Source organism: Solanum tuberosum, unplaced genomic scaffold, assembly GCF_000226075.1.
Source record: "Solanum tuberosum cultivar DM 1-3 516 R44 unplaced genomic scaffold, SolTub_3.0 scf00225, whole genome shotgun sequence".
In the NCBI taxonomy this organism is placed as follows: domain Eukaryota; kingdom Viridiplantae; phylum Streptophyta; class Magnoliopsida; order Solanales; family Solanaceae; genus Solanum; species Solanum tuberosum.
This window is the reverse complement of record NW_006239149.1, coordinates 612,323-632,761: the sequence shown is the minus strand read 5'-3', so window position 1 is coordinate 632,761 and position 20,439 is coordinate 612,323. Positions and strand designations below refer to the sequence as shown.

The following is a 20,439-nucleotide window of genomic DNA, read 5'->3' as shown; positions in this document are numbered from 1 at the left end:
TGCCCACGCACCAGATGCTAAGCACTGGGCGTGAGGTGGGGTGTTAAAGAATGACAAAAGTCCCACATCGGTGGTTAATGAGATGGGTGGACTCCTTATAAGGCTTGGGCAATCCTCCTCCCTTTGAGCTAGCTTTTGGGGTGTGAGTTAGGCCTAAGACCTAATCTAACACTAAATTTTGAACTGCTATAGGTTTCTATTTACAAGTATGTAATGAACTAATGCCATATTTAATGGACTATATTGATTTTTAGGTTTTGGGGGCAGCCATTAATGTGTATGCAAACAAACACAAAGAGCGACCTGACCGCCTGATTGACATGTTGACTAGTAGCCACAGGTCAGTTTTTTTTTTTTTTCTGTTGAATCTACATACATTGAAGTGCCTCCTAATTACCCAGTGTTCACTACATGTGCCTCGGGTTGCAGTTAGTTGATGCCAAAATCTTCTGTTTCAGATTGGCATGTAGCCTGTAAACCCCTGTAGAGCACCATCTGGATTCTTTCTAGAAACTGTCCAGTTTACAAGATATGAAATATGTTCCATGTTGAATATCACTACAGCTCCACTGTTTTTTATCCCTGATTATAACAATACCTCTCCTATTATCATGCTTTAGACTGTCCACTGAGTCTATCTGTTCCGCGGAACTTGTCGGATCATGCTTATTGACCATGCCCTCCACTTATGGTTGAGAGACCTAAGTGTGTGTGTCTTATTCGAATCATTTTAACCCTCTTATATTCCAACTTAAAATTTTTACTATCATCCAGAAAGAGCCTTGTATTTCCTACCCTTGTCTCTTATTTCCCTACCATCATAGTTCACACTGCAGATCAGATTTTTTACTTCGTTTTCCCCTTCCTTTCTGACTTTCTTTGCTGTTTCTTGTTGTTGTAGATGTTGTAGCCTTTTTTATTCCATTCTCAAGATGATGCCAATAATTGCATGCTCAAAACCCATGACACTCACTCCAAAGGCTTTGCTTGCTTTAAATTTGTCTATTTTGAGTAAATCTTTAACATGTTGTAGATATAAAATAAATAGTGTGTCCCATTTCCAACATTTTAAGATTTTCGATGATGTGGTCTCACATTTCAATGCCATACTCACACTTTTGTGATATATGTTCACTGCCACTGCCATTGTTACGTGAGGGTTATCCAAAAGATTATCCCCCCTTCAGAACATTTTTTTTTTCAAATTTTACCCCTTAATGAGTTAGGACTTTAGCTCATGTACAACACTTGAATGATTAAATGATCCAAGTTTGTCAAGGAATATTTCTCACCTTGGACTTGGAATGATTGTTTGGAATGGTTTGATTTGTTCATTTTTGTGTCTTAAGTCAGATAAAAGGGCTACAATGGTGGAAGTTACATGTCTATGATATCATAATATTTGTTGAAGGCATAACGCAGAAGATGATTAAATAACTAAATAACCTGTTGTAAGTGTGCTCTAACAATTTAATCTTCTAAATGGGACGATTCCATAGTTCAACGAGATATTAGCAAACAGAGCTGTTGGATTCTTACCGTCATTCATCTACTAAATATTTTTATATTGATACCTTAAATAAATAAACAAAAGTATATGCTCTCTAACAGATCAAGCTGCTACTAGGTTAAGCTTTTAGATGAGACGGTTTGCCCAAATCAACAATACACTTCTTTTAATTTCTGTTAGAAATTAGCTGGTAACCTTTGAGTGCCACTTCATTTTTTAGCTTGCCTTTCACAGGAAAGTACTTGCATGTGTTGTTTGTGGGCGTCTCAAAAGTGCATTCCAAATTGCATCTAGAAGTGGAAGTGTGGCGGATGTTCAATATGTTGCACATCAGGTTTGTTGCGTTCATGAACTTCAAAGTTAAATACTACCTTGTTCCACCAAAACCTAATTATATTTCAAGGAATACCCATATGAGATTATGTTGTAACTGCTTTCCCATTCATATTCTGAGGGGCCCATTTGCTGGAGAACTCAATATATTGGTTTAAGGTATTCCAAACGATGCTATGGTTTTTTAACCAATGCCAAAGATAAATTTGTAAATGTTTGGGTGATAAATATTCAGAACCTTAATGACCAAGTTTGATTGTCAACTTGAGAGATGCAAAAAACATGTTTCTCAACTGGTTATTTTGGTTTATTTGGTTGATCCTTAGCCTGTTTTTACCTTCGGCTTCGGTAAATAATTGGACAGTTGTTAATATTTACCGGTAGAACTGTTCTCTTCACATTCTGTCCCTACAAGTTGTTTCCTACGTACTTATCATTTAGTATCTACCTTTACAAAGATCTTTCTGCAGCCAGTATCCACTGAGTGGGATTCCACGGGACAACAGATTTTAAACTTGTGAATCTGCTTTGTCATGGATGCAGATAGAGAATTATCTGATTTTGATGTGTTTGCGTTTTTCTAGCTAGTTATGCCTATGAGAAACTGGAAAAATAGAGTAAATACCTCTTGATTCTACCTTTATGAAGTGTGTACCTAAATATATCTTTAACGAGATTTACTGGAATTTGAATATGATACTTTCAGGAAGGTGCTCCAACTATATTGTTGACAAGGGTTAAAAGTAAAGTACTAGTGTTCTAGAATGTTAGAATGAGCCAAGTATGTATTGATTTAGTCCCTGCTAAATAGAAGATACGGATTGTATCTCACACCTGTAGATAAGTGTATTACTACTTAGTTTTACCTTAAAATCAAGTTATTATTTGGTCTATTAAAAATACCTCTGAGATTATCTTGTAGATGCTCTTAATAGACTAATATGTCTATAGTGCTTACTGTTTGTTAGTTTCTCCTTCTTTGGTATGATTGCAATGAAGGATGCATTTAGACTCACTTCAAATTCCTTGACCCTGTGGTAGCAAACATTGTCTATGGTCGCACTTTTAACTGCCTCAACGCTATTTTAAAATGTGCTTCGACAATTGACCAAATATTTTGCATGCAAGTTAGTTTACCTTTGACAGAAAACAAAAGCAAATCCTAGATGCTGCCATAATAGACCTTATGCAGGGGCAGATCTAGGGGATTGAGGGTGATGCAGCATTTGAACACTTGGGTAAAATTTTATGTATCAGTATTTTACACAAAAAAATCGTGTATATTTAAACAGTGTCACCCGAAGTAACAAAAAATTGTGGGTTCCATGGCTAAGGTGCCAAATTCACAGCTATTGGACCCAAGGCTAGACTCATTTGACTCCCGCAGAGAACATAATTCAGTAGAATTTGAATCAGGAGAACTAGTTGAATACGTATCAAAAGTTTTATAAACCAAATGGATCAAATTAATTCAAATTGGATCGAACCGATTGAATGTAGTTCTTAATTCAATTCTCTATTGGAGTTCACATTAAACACAGTAGCACCCGCAGTTATCAAATCCTGGATTTGCCTTTGACCTTATGGCATAGAGAATATGGGCTACTAGGAAAGAATATTAGTACCCTTTTTGTTTCCTGGTTATGTGATCTTTTTCCATTGCCTATACATCTATTGATTTCCAACATCTTAGGTTATTTCTCATTTCACCAGAATTTAGGCATTTAAGATTAGTCTTATTTGTTTAATTATTATATCTTGTAGGATGGGGGTTACTAACTTTACCACTTGTTTACTGATTTCTCTTTCTGCCTTTGACTCTTAATGCAGGCATTACATGCTAATGCACATCCAGTTCTTGATATGTGCAAGCAATGGCTCGCTCAGTACATGTAGTCTCGTTTCTAGGGTGTTAAGTTCGTTTGAGGTGGTGGTTGCTTAGTAGCAGAATTTTTGTTCCTGCAGCACAATGCATTGCCATCATCAAAGATTTGCTGGTTGCTTTGTTTCATATTGGCAACATAGCGTACTCAGTGGCACAATCAGTTCAGAAGTGTGTGCCCGGGTTTCACATTTGGGATCTAGCATTGCTCATCGTTCTGGTTTCAGATTTCTCATCCAGCTTGCCCAATGTGCATGCAGTCAGTTAACGTTCCGTCTGACATCACACATTACTGTGTCAGCATTTAAGTCTCTTGATCAAAGCATGAACAACATGTTTATGTGTCAACATATTTGAAGTTGCTTGAAGCTATGAAGTTGAAGAGTTACTGGATTTGTGGTTGACTTTCGTATGTTCGGGTTTTTTTTTCCATCTTTGTATATAAAGAGATACAGAATGGACTTCCATTTTTATTAGTTTGGGGTCCAACTCCCTCTCCTCAAACTCCTTTTGACTTATGTGTTTGTGAGGAGGGGCTTTTATTAATTTTTGGAACCATAATATGTAGATTCTTCAAGATATGAAGAGAGCTGAAAAGGGGTTTCTTTATGGGTCAAATGAATATGCTGCTATTAATACTGTTTTATTTTTATACAGTTTTTTATTTTCAGTATTTTAAAAAATTAAACTTTTTTAGTGTTGACTACTCGTTTTGACTTTAAACTTACCATTTTACCTTAATTGCGTGTACTTATTGCTTCATATGTGTACAGTGATAAATCCTAGATTGTTAAGACTTATTCAACTCTTCCAAGAACATCAACTCTACGTTCCTAAGATATGTACAAGGTTTATATATGTATTTTTAAAAAACCAGCTATTAGCTAAAAATGATTTGTTAGAGTAGGACATATAATATAAAATATGATAATATCCTCTACGTAAACCATATATTAAAATGGGTAATGAATCGACCCCTTAAACAACAAACTAAGTACCAAGAAAACTCCAACTTTTTTTTAACCAAGATGTCATCGACAAGATCGCCGGTGACAAGGTCTCCGGCGTCGCCGCGAGGGCAGTCAAGTGGAGAAATAAGAAACATAGCTTCAGTTTCAAGTAGCCTATTGCCAGCTTTTGGTACAGTAATGGGTGAAGGCACTCTAAAGCTTAAAAAATTAGTTATTGCTCCTTATGATCGTAGATACAGGTAATAAGTAATTATTACTTCCATTTTTTCTCAAACATGTGATTTGATTTCTCAAATGATTATGTAAATAGTAGTGTTATTATCTCATAAGTCATTTTCGATGACTTATTGAGATAATAACGAATAGTTGATTAATTTGTGTTCATTAGAAATAAGTGTCATTTTGAAAGAAATCGCGTTTCATCTCGGATTAAAAGTTGAAAACAGCTTATCCGACTAATTAAAAACACGTATTTCTTCATTAAAACCTTGGTCAAACACCTTCCTTTTCTATAATAAGTGCTTTTTAAAATTGAAAAAATAGGCACTTTTGACCATCTCCTTTAATTTTTTTCCTAAATATATTACTTAATGGTGAAAAATTACAGAATATGGCAAACATTTCTGGTGATATTGGTGGTGTACTCAGCATGGTCATCTCCTTTTGAGTTGGCATTCAAGAAGGCAGCAAGTGGAGGCCTTTTGCCTGTGGATTTATTGGTGGATGCTTTCTTTGCCATAGACATTCTTCTCACTTTCTTTGTTGCTTACTTGGACAAAACCACCTATTTACTCATTGATCATCACAACAAAATTGCTTTCAGGTACTCTTATATAATATGTGTAATTCTAAAGATGGATATGGCGAGAGTAGAGTGTATGCAAACTTTATTTTTAACTCACGGAGGTAAGAGAAGTTGTTTAAGAAAGACCTCTGGCTTACCGCTTAAGTCACAAATCTAAGAACATAAAAAAAAAGAGATATAACAAATACTAGAGGAAGCATCACGTAGCATACAATAAAAATAAATAGTAGCAACTACAAAGTTATGATAACCAAAGTATAACTGGTATGGGGCACCAAACTACCACCAAGTCTAAGCCTGCAGGAAAAGCGAGACAATGCTCAACTATCTACTAACATTTTATCGCACATCCAAATTAAATCTATAGATGTATCGTATCTTGTCTAATCACCTCTCCCCAAGACTTCTTTTGCCTAACTCTACCCCTCCTCAAACCAGCATCGCCAACCTCTCACACCTTCTCATTGGGGCCTCTTCACATCTCCATTTCACATTCTCGAACCATCTCAACCTTACTTCATTCATCTTATCCACACAGAGGCTACTCCTACCTTGTCCCAAATGTCCTCATTCCTAATCTTATTCCTCTTAGTATGTCCACACTTCCACCTCAGCATCCTCATTTCGCAATGTTATCTTGAACATGAAAGCTCTTAACTAGCCAACACTTTGCCCCATACAATAATCGGCCTAACCACCACTATATAGTACATTCTTAGTGTATATAAGTTAAAATTGGAAAGGATATTGCTCAGATCAGGAAAGTTAAATGGAGGATTGAAAATGTTGGATACTACTTACTTGAGATGCCACCTGAAAGAAAACAAAGATGAAATTACAATTGGGATTTTTGTTTTTTGAATGGCAATGAAAGGTTACACTTAATATTTCTTTTGAAAGGTATGTGACTCATCTAGGATTTCCAATGGATGTTGCATCAACCATACCATTTCAACCAATATACCAATTCTTTAATGGGAAAAAGCAAGAAGGAGACATTTTTGGCTTCCTTAACTTGCTCAGACTATGGCGACTGCGTCGTGTTAGTAAATTCTTCTCAAGGTAATAATGATAACAATACTCAAAGTTGCATAAATTTCTCAATCTCAATATTGTTGTTAATCTCTTCCTTTGATCCAGGCTAGAGAAGGACATTCGATTCAGCTACTTTTGGACAAGATTTTGTAAACTAGTTTGTGTAAGTACTTTTTGAACCATCCATATTGTGCTAGCTTTACCTGATCATGTGGATATAGAAGTTTTTTACTTCAACCAAAGCATTCATCTTATGGCTATAATTCTGTCAATAGGTGACCTTATTCGCGGTGCACTCCGCTGGTTGTTTCTATTACTGGCTAGCAACACATTATCATACTGCAGAGAATACCTGGATTGGATCAAATGTTACTAGTTTCCAAGAAAGAAGTATCTCTCTTGGATACACATATTCCATGTATTGGTCTGTTGTTACCCTCACCACAGTAGGCTATGGAGATCTTCATGCACATAATACAGGGGAGAAGGTTTTTGCCATCTTCTACATGCTCTTCAACATTGGCCTAACTGCTTACTTAATTGGCAACATGACCAATCTTGTTGTCCATAGTGTTGCTCGAACCTTCGCGATGGTAATGACTCTCCCTATAGAAAACTGAGTACAGTTTATGCATTATATAGTTCAAGTCTTAGTGAAGAAAGCACGTTTAGAACGATACAATATGATAGTTTATAATTGTAGAGGGACGCAATCAATGAGACACTGCGATATGCAAGGAAGAATAGACTTCCAGAAGGCATAAAAGAGCAAATGCTGGCACATTCAACACTCAGATTCAAGACTGCAGAACTACAGCAAGAGGAAGTAGTAGAAGACTTGCCTAAGGCAATAAGATCTAGTATTGCACGGCATCTTTTCCATACAACCCTTCAAAATACGTATCTTTTCAAAGGTGTTTCCGAAGACTTCTTAGTCCAGTTGGTAATGTTCTCTTACCTTCCTACTACTCTATATGCATGTTGTTTTCATCCATTAACTTAAACTATCATGTCCTTTTGCTCCACAGAACTAAATTATGTTTTGCTCATTTTACCTTACAGGTTTCGGAGATAAAAGCAGAATACTTTCCACCAAAAGTTGACATTGTTATTCAAAATGAGATACCAACAGATTTCTACATTATTGTCTCCGGGGCTGTGGTATGTGCATTTCCCGAACGTCAATAACTTTTGCTCTTACTATTCCTGCACTGTTAACTCTTCCGTGGTTGAAAACTGCAGGAAGTAGTAACATACAAGAATGGAACAGAACAGGTTAGTTATCCCACTTCTCATATTATTTGATGCTAATTCTAATTTTGCTATGCTGTCCTATCTGCTAGGACCAAGTAAACAAAATGACCAAACTTAAATAATGAAATAGAGGAGGGAAAAAAACAAATGATCAGAGATAACAGGACCAAAAGTCCACAGTGCATACTGATCTCGAGTATTCTATAAAGTGTCGGATGTAACTTTCTCATTGTACCCTTTAAGCTGCATCCAACAATCTGAAATATCATTCAAATATATTACTGAAGAAATCAAGAAACGTCATAAGAAACTACTGTTAAGTAAGTTAAAATTATGTCTGGACGTTTTTACTGATGGAAGAGCTTTATATGTGAGCAGATATGCTGTCAATCCTTGTATTAACTTGAACATATGAAAATGATCTATGTGACGTAACCATTTGTTGGTAAAAGATAGCATCTTCCAGCAATAAATTTAACTGAAAAGTGAGTTAGATGGAACCAAACAACTATGTCTACTTACATTGTACTAGTCATAAGTCAATTAAGCCAAGATTTTATCATATATCGTATGAAAATCTAATGTGAAAAAACACAATTTATCTGAGAGTTCTTTCCTTAAAAGTTTCTACTTTCTGCTGAACAGTTCCTGTCAAAATTGGAATCCCCGGAATTGTTTGGAGAAATAGGTGTGATCTTTAATACACCTCAACCTGTCACAGTGAGAAGTAAGAGACTTTCTCAGGTTGTTCGAATCAGTCATCATCATTTCAAGCAACTGTTGCAGCTCTTTAACACAGATGGAAAAATAATCCTCTCCAATTTTCTACAGGTATTGTAGTAGATTTTAGATGGCCGCGCATAGATTAGCTCTCATATTAGTTATTTCTATAATCATACTAACACCATGGTCTTGTTACATAATATAATCAGCATCTTAAAGGAATCGAAAAGGAAGAGCTACAAGAGATACCACTCATATCAGAGTTGCTCAGTGACCTGAATAGTGAGGTAATCCTCTGCCATAAACTAGAAAAACCTATGGCATTAAACTGAACAAGTACTTAAACATGGATTGATTTTTTATTCTCCCTCGATTTCAATATTTGAGGCATAATTTGACTAGGCACGAAGTTTAAGAATTGTGGTCTTAAACATGTCATGAGATTTTTGTATCTTCAAAATTTTTAGCAAATCTGCTCTCCTGCAAGGACTAAAGATCTCAAGTAATCATAAAGAATGAAGTGTAAATTGCCTTCAGTTAACAAACTTAAAAGCTAAAGGTTGATGAGAAAATCTAATCCCCTCTCATATTCTAGCAAATGAACTCCGTTATAATAGCGATCAGAAGCAAAGCAAGAAGCACAGTCAAGGCTTACAAACTCTTCTCCACTTGTACCATCATTATGTGTTGAATGAATAATGGTGTTCCACATTTCACCACCAAGCAAACACAATTTCTATGACGATTGCTTCAATATCTTGCAGGAGGTATCTGTGAATACGGAGCAAAATCATGAAGGACTAAGACAAGAAGGAACCAGTAAGATTATGCTTCATCTAAAACTGTTCCAATCAAGATTTAGTCTTTGACTCATAGAATGCTTCTATTTCCTTTTTAGTTTTCCATAAATTTTACGGATTTTGTGACTAATTCTGCAGGAATTCGTAGAGTGTCAGGCACATTTCCCACTAGGATTATAATACATGGACATCATCCACATGACAAACCAAATGAAGGCGGAATTGCCGGAAAACTAATACATCTACCTGAGTCAGTTGAAGGTCTCCTAACAACAGCAGGTAAGCAAATATTATGATATCATAAGTATTGATATTTCGCGAATACTTTCTACGGATCAATTAAATTCATTGTCAAGCTATAAGAACATATATAGATTTTACTGTTAAGAGTATCTAATTAGATTTAGTGAATGCAGAAAAAAAGTTTGGCAAAAGAGGAAGCAAGATTCTCATGGCAGATGGCTCCCAATGGAAGGATTTGGGTGCTTTGCAAGAAAATGATCACTTGTATATAGTTTGAGGGGGAAATCCTCAACGACATGTATTGATAAGTTGAAAAAAAATCATCAAATGCTTAAGAAGTCAAGATGATAGGAAATATCATACAATCTCCTAATTTCCTTGAAGGTTGAACAACGTCCATGTTGTACACTTACGATTAATTCTTTTTGAAAGTGTAAACAAGTTCCAAGAAAGTTTTTTAAGAGATTAACTAGTGAGACTATCCTTATTATTTTTATGATTTCTTAAGGGACGTGTAAACAAAAAAGTTGACAACTACCATGAAATGGAGGGAGTATATTAGTTGGAGGTTGCAGCAGTGACCAAATGTGAAGTGTGGTGGCAAACTGTTGTGGAGATGGTTGAAGATAGTTTCGTTTCAATCTTAGGACTCGTGATATGAAATAATGATTTAAAATTAAAATATGAAGTTGAAGTCTTGTTTGAACATTCAATTTGGATTTCTTTAAATTGTATTTTTTTCATAAACATGAAAACCCCATAAGTTTTGTTTGTTCATTTGGTAAGATTTATGAAAAATTGATGGTTTTTAAAGTTCACTTGAGAAAAGAAAGAACTAGACTAGAATTTGCATATAATGTGAGCAAATATTAGTACTGTTTGAAGTTTTATTTATTTTTAACTTTCATTTTTCATGCAAGTGCATCTCATATTTTTTAGTCCAAGTTGGATGTCCATATGTTAGTATCCCACATCGGAAGCCAAACAGAACTTGAACGCAAGTGTTTTGTCATAAAATCCATTCATTTACGCTGATATAAGCATACCTTTCTCGGCCTTTTGGCTAAGATCAAGTGTAGTATCTGTTCTTATCAGTTTAATATCTGATATGTGGGTCATCGATCCACACGATATTAACTCAATTTTTTAAGGGGAAGAGTCCATTAAGGTAGCTTGCTACCTGGGCTCTTGCGCGTCGCCCATGCGTTGCACTACTGCTTGGGCCCGGCGCACCCCACCAATTCCAGTACAAATTTAGGGCATTGCTACTTAGGCTCTCTTCTTACTCTGTAATCTGTATGAACTGTTTGCATTTATTAATATTTAGTTAACTTACGAATTCTGGATTAAAGATCTAGAAAACTGGTGGAAACTTATCATAGTTATAAAAGCTAAAGATTGATGAGAAAAGCTACTGCGTTATAATAGCGATCAGAAGCAAAGCAAGGAGCACAGACAAGGCTTACAAACTCTTCTCCACTTGTACCATCATTATATACTGAATGAATAATGTTGTTCCACATTTCACCACCCGAGCAAACACAATTTCTATGACGATTGCTTCTATATCTTGCAGGAGGTCTCTGTGAATACGGGGCAAACCAAGAAGGAACCAGTAAGCTTATGCTTCATCTAGAAATGTTCCAATCAAGATTTAGTTTTTGACTCATGAATTGCTTCTATTTTCCTTTTAGTTTTGCATGACATGCGAGGATAATCATGTGTAATGATACTTGTGGTTATGAAACCATACATGATTTTTCAGTAAACTTTACGCTTTTTATGCCTTATTCTGCAGGAATTCGTAGAGTATCAGGCACACTCCCCACTAGGATTATAATACATGAACATCATCCACATGACAAACCAAATGAAGGCGGAATTGCAGAAAAGTGTAAACAACCATGTCGTACACTTATGATTAATTCTTTTTGAAAGTGTAAACAAGTTCCAAGAAATTTTTTAAAGGGGTAAACTAGTAAAACTATCCTTATTGTTTTTTACGAGTCCTTAAGGGCCGTGTAAACAGAAAAGTTGACAACTAACATGAAAAGGAAGGAGTATATTAGTTGGAGGTCGCAGCAGTGGTCAAATGTGAAGTGTGGTGGTAACTGTCGTGGGGATGGTTGAAGATAGTTTCGTTTCAATCTTAGGGCTCGTTTGGACATGCAATATGAAATAATGATTTAAATTAAAATATGAAGTTGAAGTTTTGTTTGAACATTCAATTTGAATTTGTTTAAGTTATATTTTTTTCATAAACATGAAAACCCAATAAGTTTTGTTTGTTCGTTTGGTAAGATTGGTGAAAAATTGATAGTTTTCACAACTTGTTTATCCAAATGCCTATCAAGTCTTTTTAAGAACTAAAAAACCAGAAAAAGTTGTTAAAAGTTCACTTAAGAAAAGGAAGAGCTAGACTAGAATTTGCATGTAATGTGAGCAAATATTAGTACTGTTTGAAGTTTTATTTATTTTTAACTTTCATTTATCATGCAAGTGCATCTCATATTTTTTAGTCCAAGTTAGATGTCCATATGTTAGTTTCCCACATCGGAATCCAAACAGAACTTGAACGCAAGTGTTTTGTCACAAAAGCCAGTCATTTACACCAAAATAAGCATACCTTTCTCGGCCTTTTGGCTAAGATCAAGTGTAGTATCTGTTCTTATCAGTTTAATATCTGATATGTGGATCATTGATCCACACGATATTAACTCAATTATTTAAGGGGAAGAGTCCATTAAGGTAGCTTGCTACCTGGGCTCTTGCGCGTCGCCCATGCTTTGCACTATTGCACGGGCCTGGCGCACCCCACCAATTCTAATACAATTTTTTTTACATTAAGTTGGATTTAAGATTTAAATTTTATGTATTTTATCGAACCCCTTCATTTCACTAGCTATAAGATAGAGTCATTTATGGATACATTCTTTCATGTTTCCAAATCTAATTGAGGTGTCATCCAGGAATATGCAACTGGACTTCTCACTTCATGTTTAGCATTGTTCCATGAAATCCAACCAAATGCATTTCCTGGTTTGACATCTTTCTTGGACACAAATGTCACGGTGTAATGAAGCTTCTCTCCTACTTTCTTGAATACAAGCTTTGTTGGCTTCACTGTTACCGTAACGGATGGAGGAGCATCAGTGGCTACTTCATACACTGAGCTTGCAGCTCCAACATTGGTCACTTCTCGAGTGTAACGAACAACTCGCTTTGAGTTAATCTCAAACAAGACAGAGAATGAAGGATAGTTGATTTGCCCAGCATCAGCAAACTTGTTTGCACAAGTGAAATTGAGTCTTTTTACAATGGATTGTATTTGATCTATGGTGTAGTTCAAGGAGCACAAGAACTTGATATGATCATGAATCCTGATATTGTATACGAGTCCAGGGGAAAATGCTTTCTGGGGATTTACATGGCCTGATCCATGAACAAATGGATTAGAAAATGTACCGTATAGTGCAGAATCATGAAACGAGGAGTTGGTGTTATCTTGAGTGTACGCGGTTGTCATGATTGCTGATTTGATCGCGCTTGGACTCCAATCTGGATGTACAGCTTTTACCAATGCAGCAACTCCTGAAACATGAGGGCAAGACATGGAAGTGCCAGAAACAATGTTGAATGAGGTCCTTCGTGTATCGATATTAAGTGAAGTTGGTCCAATATTTCGAGGCCAAGCTGCTAAGATGTTCACTCCAGGGCCAATAACATCAGGCTTTAATATCTGGGGAACAATTGCATTTGGCCCTCTTGAGCTAAATGTAACCACAACAGGAGATGGTTTCACTTTTACCACTGTTCCGCCAAAGCTGAAAACAACCGTTGGATTGTTTTCTGTTTTCACATATTTTCTTATTACATCCCCTACCTTCCTTCCAACAGTCACTGCAGGTAATATGTGGCTATCCGCGAGTAACTCCTCCCCCGTCTCAGGTGTATTGGCTAATATCATTCCTACCCCATTAGCTTCTTTCACTACTAGTCCCTTTGCAACTCTATCATTTCCCCCCCTATCACATAGCACTACTTTTCCACCAACAATGTTTGGATCAAGCGAACCACGAAAGCACAAAGAGGAGTTTCCCCCTTGTTGGTAAACTAAGCTCAACAACTTATTTCCCATTTCTACCTTTCCACTATACAACGACACGCCTTGAAGTTTTTGGCCATTACCCAGTGTGACAGTAGCTGGAAAATCTCTATCAAGAGTTGCAGCACCAACAGTAATGACCCATGGAGCCGTGTTCACAACTGTTGATTCCACAGGACCATCATTCCCAGCTGAACACGACACAACAATCCCTTTCTCCATAGCAGCAAAAGCACCAAGAGCAATCGGGTCAGTATAATAAGTCTTCTCATTATTAGACAATGACACAGACAACACATCAACACCATCCATAATAGCACGGTCGAATGCAGCAAGAATATCTGACCCTGCACACAGTTCATTCCAGCACACTTTATAACTTGCTATGCGGGCTTGTGGCGCCATCCCTCTAGCAGTCCCTTTGGCGTAGCCAAAAAGACTAGCATTTGCCACAATTGATCCTGCATATAATACGAGTTCAACTGAATCCAATATTTTTTACGCGAAACTAAGATATATATGTGAAAGAATTACTCCCTCCTTCCCAATTTATGTAGCTCCCTTGAAATTTCGAGTCACATTAAATTTTGAAACATTAGTTAAAACATAAAAAATAAAAATAAAAACTAAATTTTTTGTGTCTTATGAATTGTTAATTATTGTAATTTATAGTATTTTTTTTATATGGTTTTCAAATATAAAATTTTTATTTCGAAAAAACTTGAGGCTTGTTTGGTTGGGAAACAAGTTATTCCTAAATTGTTATCTACAAGTTATCCCGTGATTTATTCCCAACCAAACATGGGATAAGTTGATCCTAAAATTAATCCATGATTAGATATCTCTTCTCCCTCGTACTAAATCGGTCCTAAAAGTTTCTATTTCCAATTTCACTATCAAAATTTAGAAGTTTAAATCTCGAAACTTCAACTGTGCCACATAAATTGGAATAGAATAACTACTAAATTTTCAATAAATATCACGTATCTAATTAAACCCATCAAGTTTAAATCCTGAATCCTCATCTACCTGCCGCTGTGCTCGCAGTATGTGTGCCATGGCCGTCATGGTCCCGGGGCGATTGAATCTCCTGGGAGCAGCCCTTACAACCTTCAGAAAAATACAGAGCACCTATAAGTTTCCTATTACAATGCACTTTCGGATCAAAATCCGGCGCCGATTGACACTTCCCTCTCCATCTGGACGGCACATTCGACATACCCAAATCACTAAAACTTTCCGATTCCGGCCAGACTCCAGTATCAAGTACCCCAATTATAACATCCTGAGCAGCCGTGTTGAAATCCGGTAAAGTACGTCCATCCCCAAAATCGAGCTTATCGAGGCCGAGAAATTCAGGTGTGCGCGTTGTTTGTGGGGTGTAAAAAGTGTCTTCGTAGATATTAACAACGTAATCAGATTGACGGAGTAATTCAACTTCATGAGAATCCAAACTTGCGGCGAATCCGTGATAAGCGGTGGTATAAGTGTAGAGAAGAGAGTTTTGGGTGGAAGAAGTGAGAGATTGGAGATGGGTTTTGTACCATTGATGATGAGTGGAGAATGATGGAGGTTTGAGGTGATGTTTCATGTGAACAATGTAGGTTTTTTTGGTGGAAATGGGAATTGCTGATGTTGATGTTGATGAGTGGAGAAAGAGAAGTATGTTAATGGTGGATAACAAGATTATTACTACAGCTTCCATTTTTTTTAGTAAACAAAGAAAACAGTAGAAAGAAGGAAGAGGAAGTTGTAGTAGCGGTGCTCTGTGTGAAAGAGAGAAAAGAGCTAAATAGATTTGGCAGTTATTGGTTCCTTTGGGAAGTAGTGTAATCAGTAGTTGGACCACTAAGTTAAAGTTTTATGAGATTATATACTCCCGTCATTCGTCTTTACTTGTTCACTAAGTATTATTTTGGAATGTCTAATACTCCCTCAATTTCACAAAGAATGACTTGGTTTGACTTGGCACGGAGTTTAAGTAAATAAAGTAGACTTTTGAATCTTGTGGTCCTAAATTAAAGTTATGTCAAATGTATAAAATTGTCTTTAATTTTGCGGTCTTAAACATGCCACGTGGAAAGCAAAAAGTAAAATGTTACCAAAAAATGAAAGAGGTCATTCTTTTTTAAACTGACTAAAAAGGAAATGAGGTCATTCTTTGTGAAACGGAGGGAGTAATATTTATCTAGTTAATTTATTATTTTATGTCAATTTTATTTTTACTATTAAATATTATTCATTTTTCAATATTTAGATGAATTTTATATAATAATTTGGTAAATTTCATTTACTTCTTTTTAATTTTTGTATCAAATAAATAATTGACAACTATTAGTGAATAGAAAATATGTTATTGAAACCTGCTAAATTGTCAGAAAATTACCTCTTTTTTTTTCAAAACAAAGTTAAAGTTTTTTCTAAACAATATTAGTAAATTTTGGGATGCATTATTATTTTAACCACGTGAATTCTTTGGGTCGCACCGATTATAGCATTTAATGGTTTCATTCGTTTTCAAATTTTTTATTCATCTTTTTTTTTCTCTGTCAATTTACATCTTCTTCTTATAATAATAAAATTCTCTTTCATTGTCTCTTTATAAAATAAAATTAAAAAAAGTGGTGAAAATAAATGATTTTATTTTAATCACTCAATTTGATTAAACTTTTCTTTAAAATGACAAAAATAAAATGAAATTGTATAAAAAAAAAATAGTTTATGGTTTGTGAAGCTTCACTGATGTAAAACATTTTTTTAAAATCACCAAAAAAAATATTTATGAGATTTAATTTCATATTATTCGTATATAAATAATTAATAGGGATAAGGGTCTGAAAAATACCTCAACTTTGGTCGAATTGTTGCTGCGATACTAAACTTTCATGAAAACCTATTACCTCTCTAGACTATTTAATACCGTATTTTAAACATATATATTTGCCTACGTGGACATAAAAAATAATGCAAAATTATAAATAATAATGTGTCCACGTGGGCACATATATACCTTTAAAATACACTATTATATAGTTCATGAGGTAAAAAATATGGTATTAAATAGTCTAGGGAGGTAATAGGTCCTCATAAAAGTTTAGTATCGCAACAGCAAATTCGACCAAAGTTGAGGTATTTTTCAACCATTATCCCTAATTAATACATTAAACATTTTTATAATACAACTCAATTTTAAATACAATATTTATATATTAAAATCAAACAATTACACTTCATGAACTAAGAAAAATTTATACTTGCACATCTTATGAAATTTATCCATGAATAAATATATTAAAATATAATTATTAAACAACAAATTAAAATTACTAATAAAATATTTTTTTGAAGTTATTATTACGAAATTTTAAACAAAAATAAAAAATTATTAATGCATTTGATTAAAGGAAGAATTAATATTTTTTGAAAATATTAAATGATACAAATCTTTTAATAAGATATACCAACTATTATTCTATTAATAAAAACTTTCTTTTACTTTAAATACATATGTTATTTGTAATTTTATTTAACAATAATACTTTGTATATATTATCTCTTTTTATTTTTTATTTTTATTATTCTTTCAATTTAAAATTATTTTATATATAATTTTTTATTATTATTCTTTCATTTTAAAATTATTTTATTATATTCTTGAGGTTATATTAATAATAAATACAAGCAATGATTCACAAGTTATCAAATAGACATAACAGAAGGATGCCGAACTACAACATTAATACATGATTCTTTTGGATTGATATTGATCAAGGTCAATACAAATGAACTATATGATTCGTATAATTTTTATTGTTGTTGTTGTTGAGTGGGTAGTATATCTCATATTAAAAATTTATTTTTACATATTAACGCGTAAACACTCTCTTAGATTTATTTAAACATAATAATTACTACAATTACCTAATTAGAGTTCATATTAATAACAAATATAAGTAATGATTCACAAATCATCAAGGCAGTTGTAAGTATAGAGAAGAGAGTTTTGGGTGGAAGAAGTGAGAGATTGGAGATGGGTTTTGTACCATTGATGTGTTGGATTTTATTTGCCCTGAATTCTTTACCATAAATAGGTTTTTCTTTTAGGAAAATGTTTTGAATTGGCTAGTCTTTTTATGATAGGAAAAGGTTTAGAACTCTATAAATATAGGCTTGTTCCTTTTAACTTAATCAGCATTCACAATGTAGTTTAAGGGTTTTGAGAGTTTTGGTTAGGGGGAGAATTTGTGGGACACAAGCTTGATACGTTATCATTTGTGTGAACCTCCATGTATTCCAAGTGAATTGATTGAGGTTATTTCTCTCTATATTTTGTACTCTTATATTTATATAGTGGATAGTTCATCTCCTTTGTAGACGTTAGGTCGATTTGACCGAACCACGTTAAATCTTTGTGTCTTTTGGTATATTTCTCGTTTGTCTTCTTACTCATGGTCTTTCGAGGTTTGCTTTGCTAGCTTCCGCATGACACCTAATTATTTCGATACTAACATGATGATGAGTGGAGAATGATGGAGGTTTGAGGTGATGTTTCATGTGAACAATGTAAGTTTTCTTGATGGAAATGGGAATTGCTGATGTTGATGAGCGGAGAAAGAGAAGTATGTTAATGGTGGATAACAAGATTATTACTACAGCTTCCATTTTTAGTAAACAAAAAATAGTAGAAAGAAGGAAGAAGAAGAAGAAGAAGTAGTGGTGATCTGTGTGAAAGAGAGAAAAGAGCTAAATATATTTCTTTTCATTAGTTTGTTTGGTCAAAACGGCCAAAATAGATTTGGCAGTTATTGGTTCCTTTGGGAAGTAGTGTAAGCACTAGTTGGACCACTAAGTTAAATTTTTATGAGTTCATATATGTTATTCACTTTTGTTTTGTTGAGTAATGCTAAATGACAACAAAAATTTGGTCACAAAATGGCCATAATCGTGAAATGGAAAAAAAGTCTGATATGTCTTTTAATTTTGTTATTTAGAGCTGATATATTTCTTGTTATGAAAGTAACACATATATATATTTTTATTGTTATGCAAATAACCCACATATACCCCTGTTACAAAAGGAGCTCACATATACCCATCTGTAGACGATAAAATTCGCGTCGAGAAAACAATAATCAAGAACATAAAAGTATTGCAACAATCATAATTATTATTTCAAAGTGCTAGTATTACAATCTCTATGATTCCTCTGAATTAGGCTCTTGAGCTTGATCTTGAATTTGTCTTGAACTTGAACTTGAACTTGATCTTGATCTTGGATTCAAGGGCTTTGGAGCTTGTTCTTGAATCTTCGATGAACTTGAACTTTATTTTGATCTTGAACTTGATCTTGGATTCAAGGGTTTTGGAATTTGTTCTTGAATCTTCGATGAACTTGAACTTGAACTTGAACTTTATCTTGATCTTGAATTCTAGTTTAATTCAAGGGCTTCGAGCTTGATCTTGAATCTGGTGGTCTCGATCTTGATCGTTCTTGATGGCTTTTAATCCACGAGCTTTCTCTAGTTTCTTGTTAGAATTCTTGGTTCCTTTTCTGAATTATGAGGACCGCTCTTTATATATAGTTTTAAAATAGAGGAGTTGTGATTGGAATACGATTCTCTTCGGTCAATCAGATTTAACTGACATGGCAAATGGGTTTTATGGAGCGGACTTTTAATTAAATTCATATTTTTTTATTGAATTTAAATAATTAACTCGATTATATTAATCCATAATATTTATTTGGACTAATATATTCATGAATTTAATATAATCTGAATCATTTTATAAATTTATATTTAATAAATTTTAAATGATTACAACCCATCATTTAACGGAAGTGAAAAAATTAATTTGAATTTATATTTTTTTATTTTCAATAAAAAAAAAGTCCTGTAAGAGTATATATGATCCGTCTAGCAAAATTCAAGGTATATTTTAATCTTTTTCATACATAAATTGTTTTTTGACATCTTTGATTATCATTATTTGAGTTTCTTATTTTATTTTATTTTTTTCTTTCATTCTTTAGTGTAAAGAAAAAAAATTAAAGCTATTTTTTGTGGCTAAATTATAATTTAAAACTATTTTGGGGCTATATTGTAATTAAGTTTTTTGTATTTATTAAAAAAATTGTGGCATCTATAATAAAATTTACAAGAAAGTTAATTAAAACATAAATAAATTTGACCATCAAAATAATAAATTTAAGTTAGTTGTTGAAACAAAAAAAAAAAGTCAAAACAAATATGTGTGGGGAGGATAAATATACCACATATGGATTATATATTTTTTTTAAATAATTAAATTTAAATTATTATTTTTCACTTCTGTTAGAGGAGGATATATGTGAGTCATTTGTATAACAGTAAGGGTATATATGGGTGATATTCATAACGAGATGTATATCAACTCTAAATAGCGAAGTTGAAGGGTATATCAGGCCATTTTCCCTTGTGAAAAAAAACTCTAATAACCTTTTTGAAAATAAAAAAATATTAAATCCTTATTTATCTCAAAAACTCGAAAGGTCGACTACAACATAAATTTTAGGGATAAGGGTTTGAAAAATACCCCAACTTTGGTCGGATTTGCTGTTGCGATACTAAACTTTCATGAGGACCTATTACCTCCCTAGACTATTTAATACTGTATTTTAAACATATATATTTGCCCACGTGGACATAAAAAATAATGCAAAATTATAAATAGTAATGTGTCCACGTAGGCACATATTAACCTTTAAAATACACTATTAAATAGTTCAGGGGGTAAAAAA

The 20,439-nt window shown here is 34.0% G+C and overlaps 3 protein-coding genes across 5 annotated transcripts in view; 2 read left to right on the top strand and 1 right to left on the bottom strand.

The window, feature by feature from the left end:
* The window catches only part of LOC102586412 (protein DDB_G0276689), a 73,480-nt gene extending 69,103 nt beyond the window's left edge, over positions 1 to 4,377 (top strand). For all 3 annotated transcript variants that reach the window (XM_006356569.2, XM_015313004.1, XM_015313005.1), the window contains 3 exons: positions 255 to 340; positions 1,745 to 1,844; positions 3,674 to 4,377. In XM_006356569.2, coding sequence (XP_006356631.1) covers positions 255 to 340; positions 1,745 to 1,844; positions 3,674 to 3,739 — 252 coding nt within the window. In that variant the 3' untranslated portion in view covers positions 3,740 to 4,377. The remainder of the gene's footprint in view (positions 1 to 254; positions 341 to 1,744; positions 1,845 to 3,673) is intronic.
* A 376-nt stretch (positions 4,378 to 4,753) lies between these two features.
* LOC102596465 (potassium channel KAT3) lies at positions 4,754 to 11,491 on the top strand. Its single transcript, XM_015312988.1, has 14 exons — positions 4,754 to 4,935; positions 5,304 to 5,519; positions 6,402 to 6,563; positions 6,642 to 6,699; positions 6,812 to 7,129; positions 7,240 to 7,479; positions 7,599 to 7,697; positions 7,779 to 7,811; positions 8,436 to 8,621; positions 8,723 to 8,800; positions 9,278 to 9,332; positions 9,452 to 9,592; positions 11,133 to 11,171; positions 11,355 to 11,491. The coding sequence occupies exons 1-14, from the start codon at positions 4,754 to 4,756 to the stop codon at positions 11,489 to 11,491; spliced, it is 1,944 nt and encodes a 647-aa protein (XP_015168474.1).
* Positions 11,492 to 12,420: 929 nt separating this feature from the next.
* On the bottom strand, positions 12,421 to 15,474 carry LOC102595790 (subtilisin-like protease SBT1.7). Its single transcript, XM_006356596.2, has 2 exons — positions 14,691 to 15,474; positions 12,421 to 14,122 (listed from the first exon to the last, which is right to left on the bottom strand). Exons 1-2 carry the CDS (start codon positions 15,364 to 15,366, stop codon positions 12,492 to 12,494), a joined length of 2,307 nt encoding a protein of 768 aa, XP_006356658.1. The 5' UTR covers positions 15,367 to 15,474; the 3' UTR covers positions 12,421 to 12,491.
* Between the last annotated feature and the right edge of the window lie 4,965 nt (positions 15,475 to 20,439).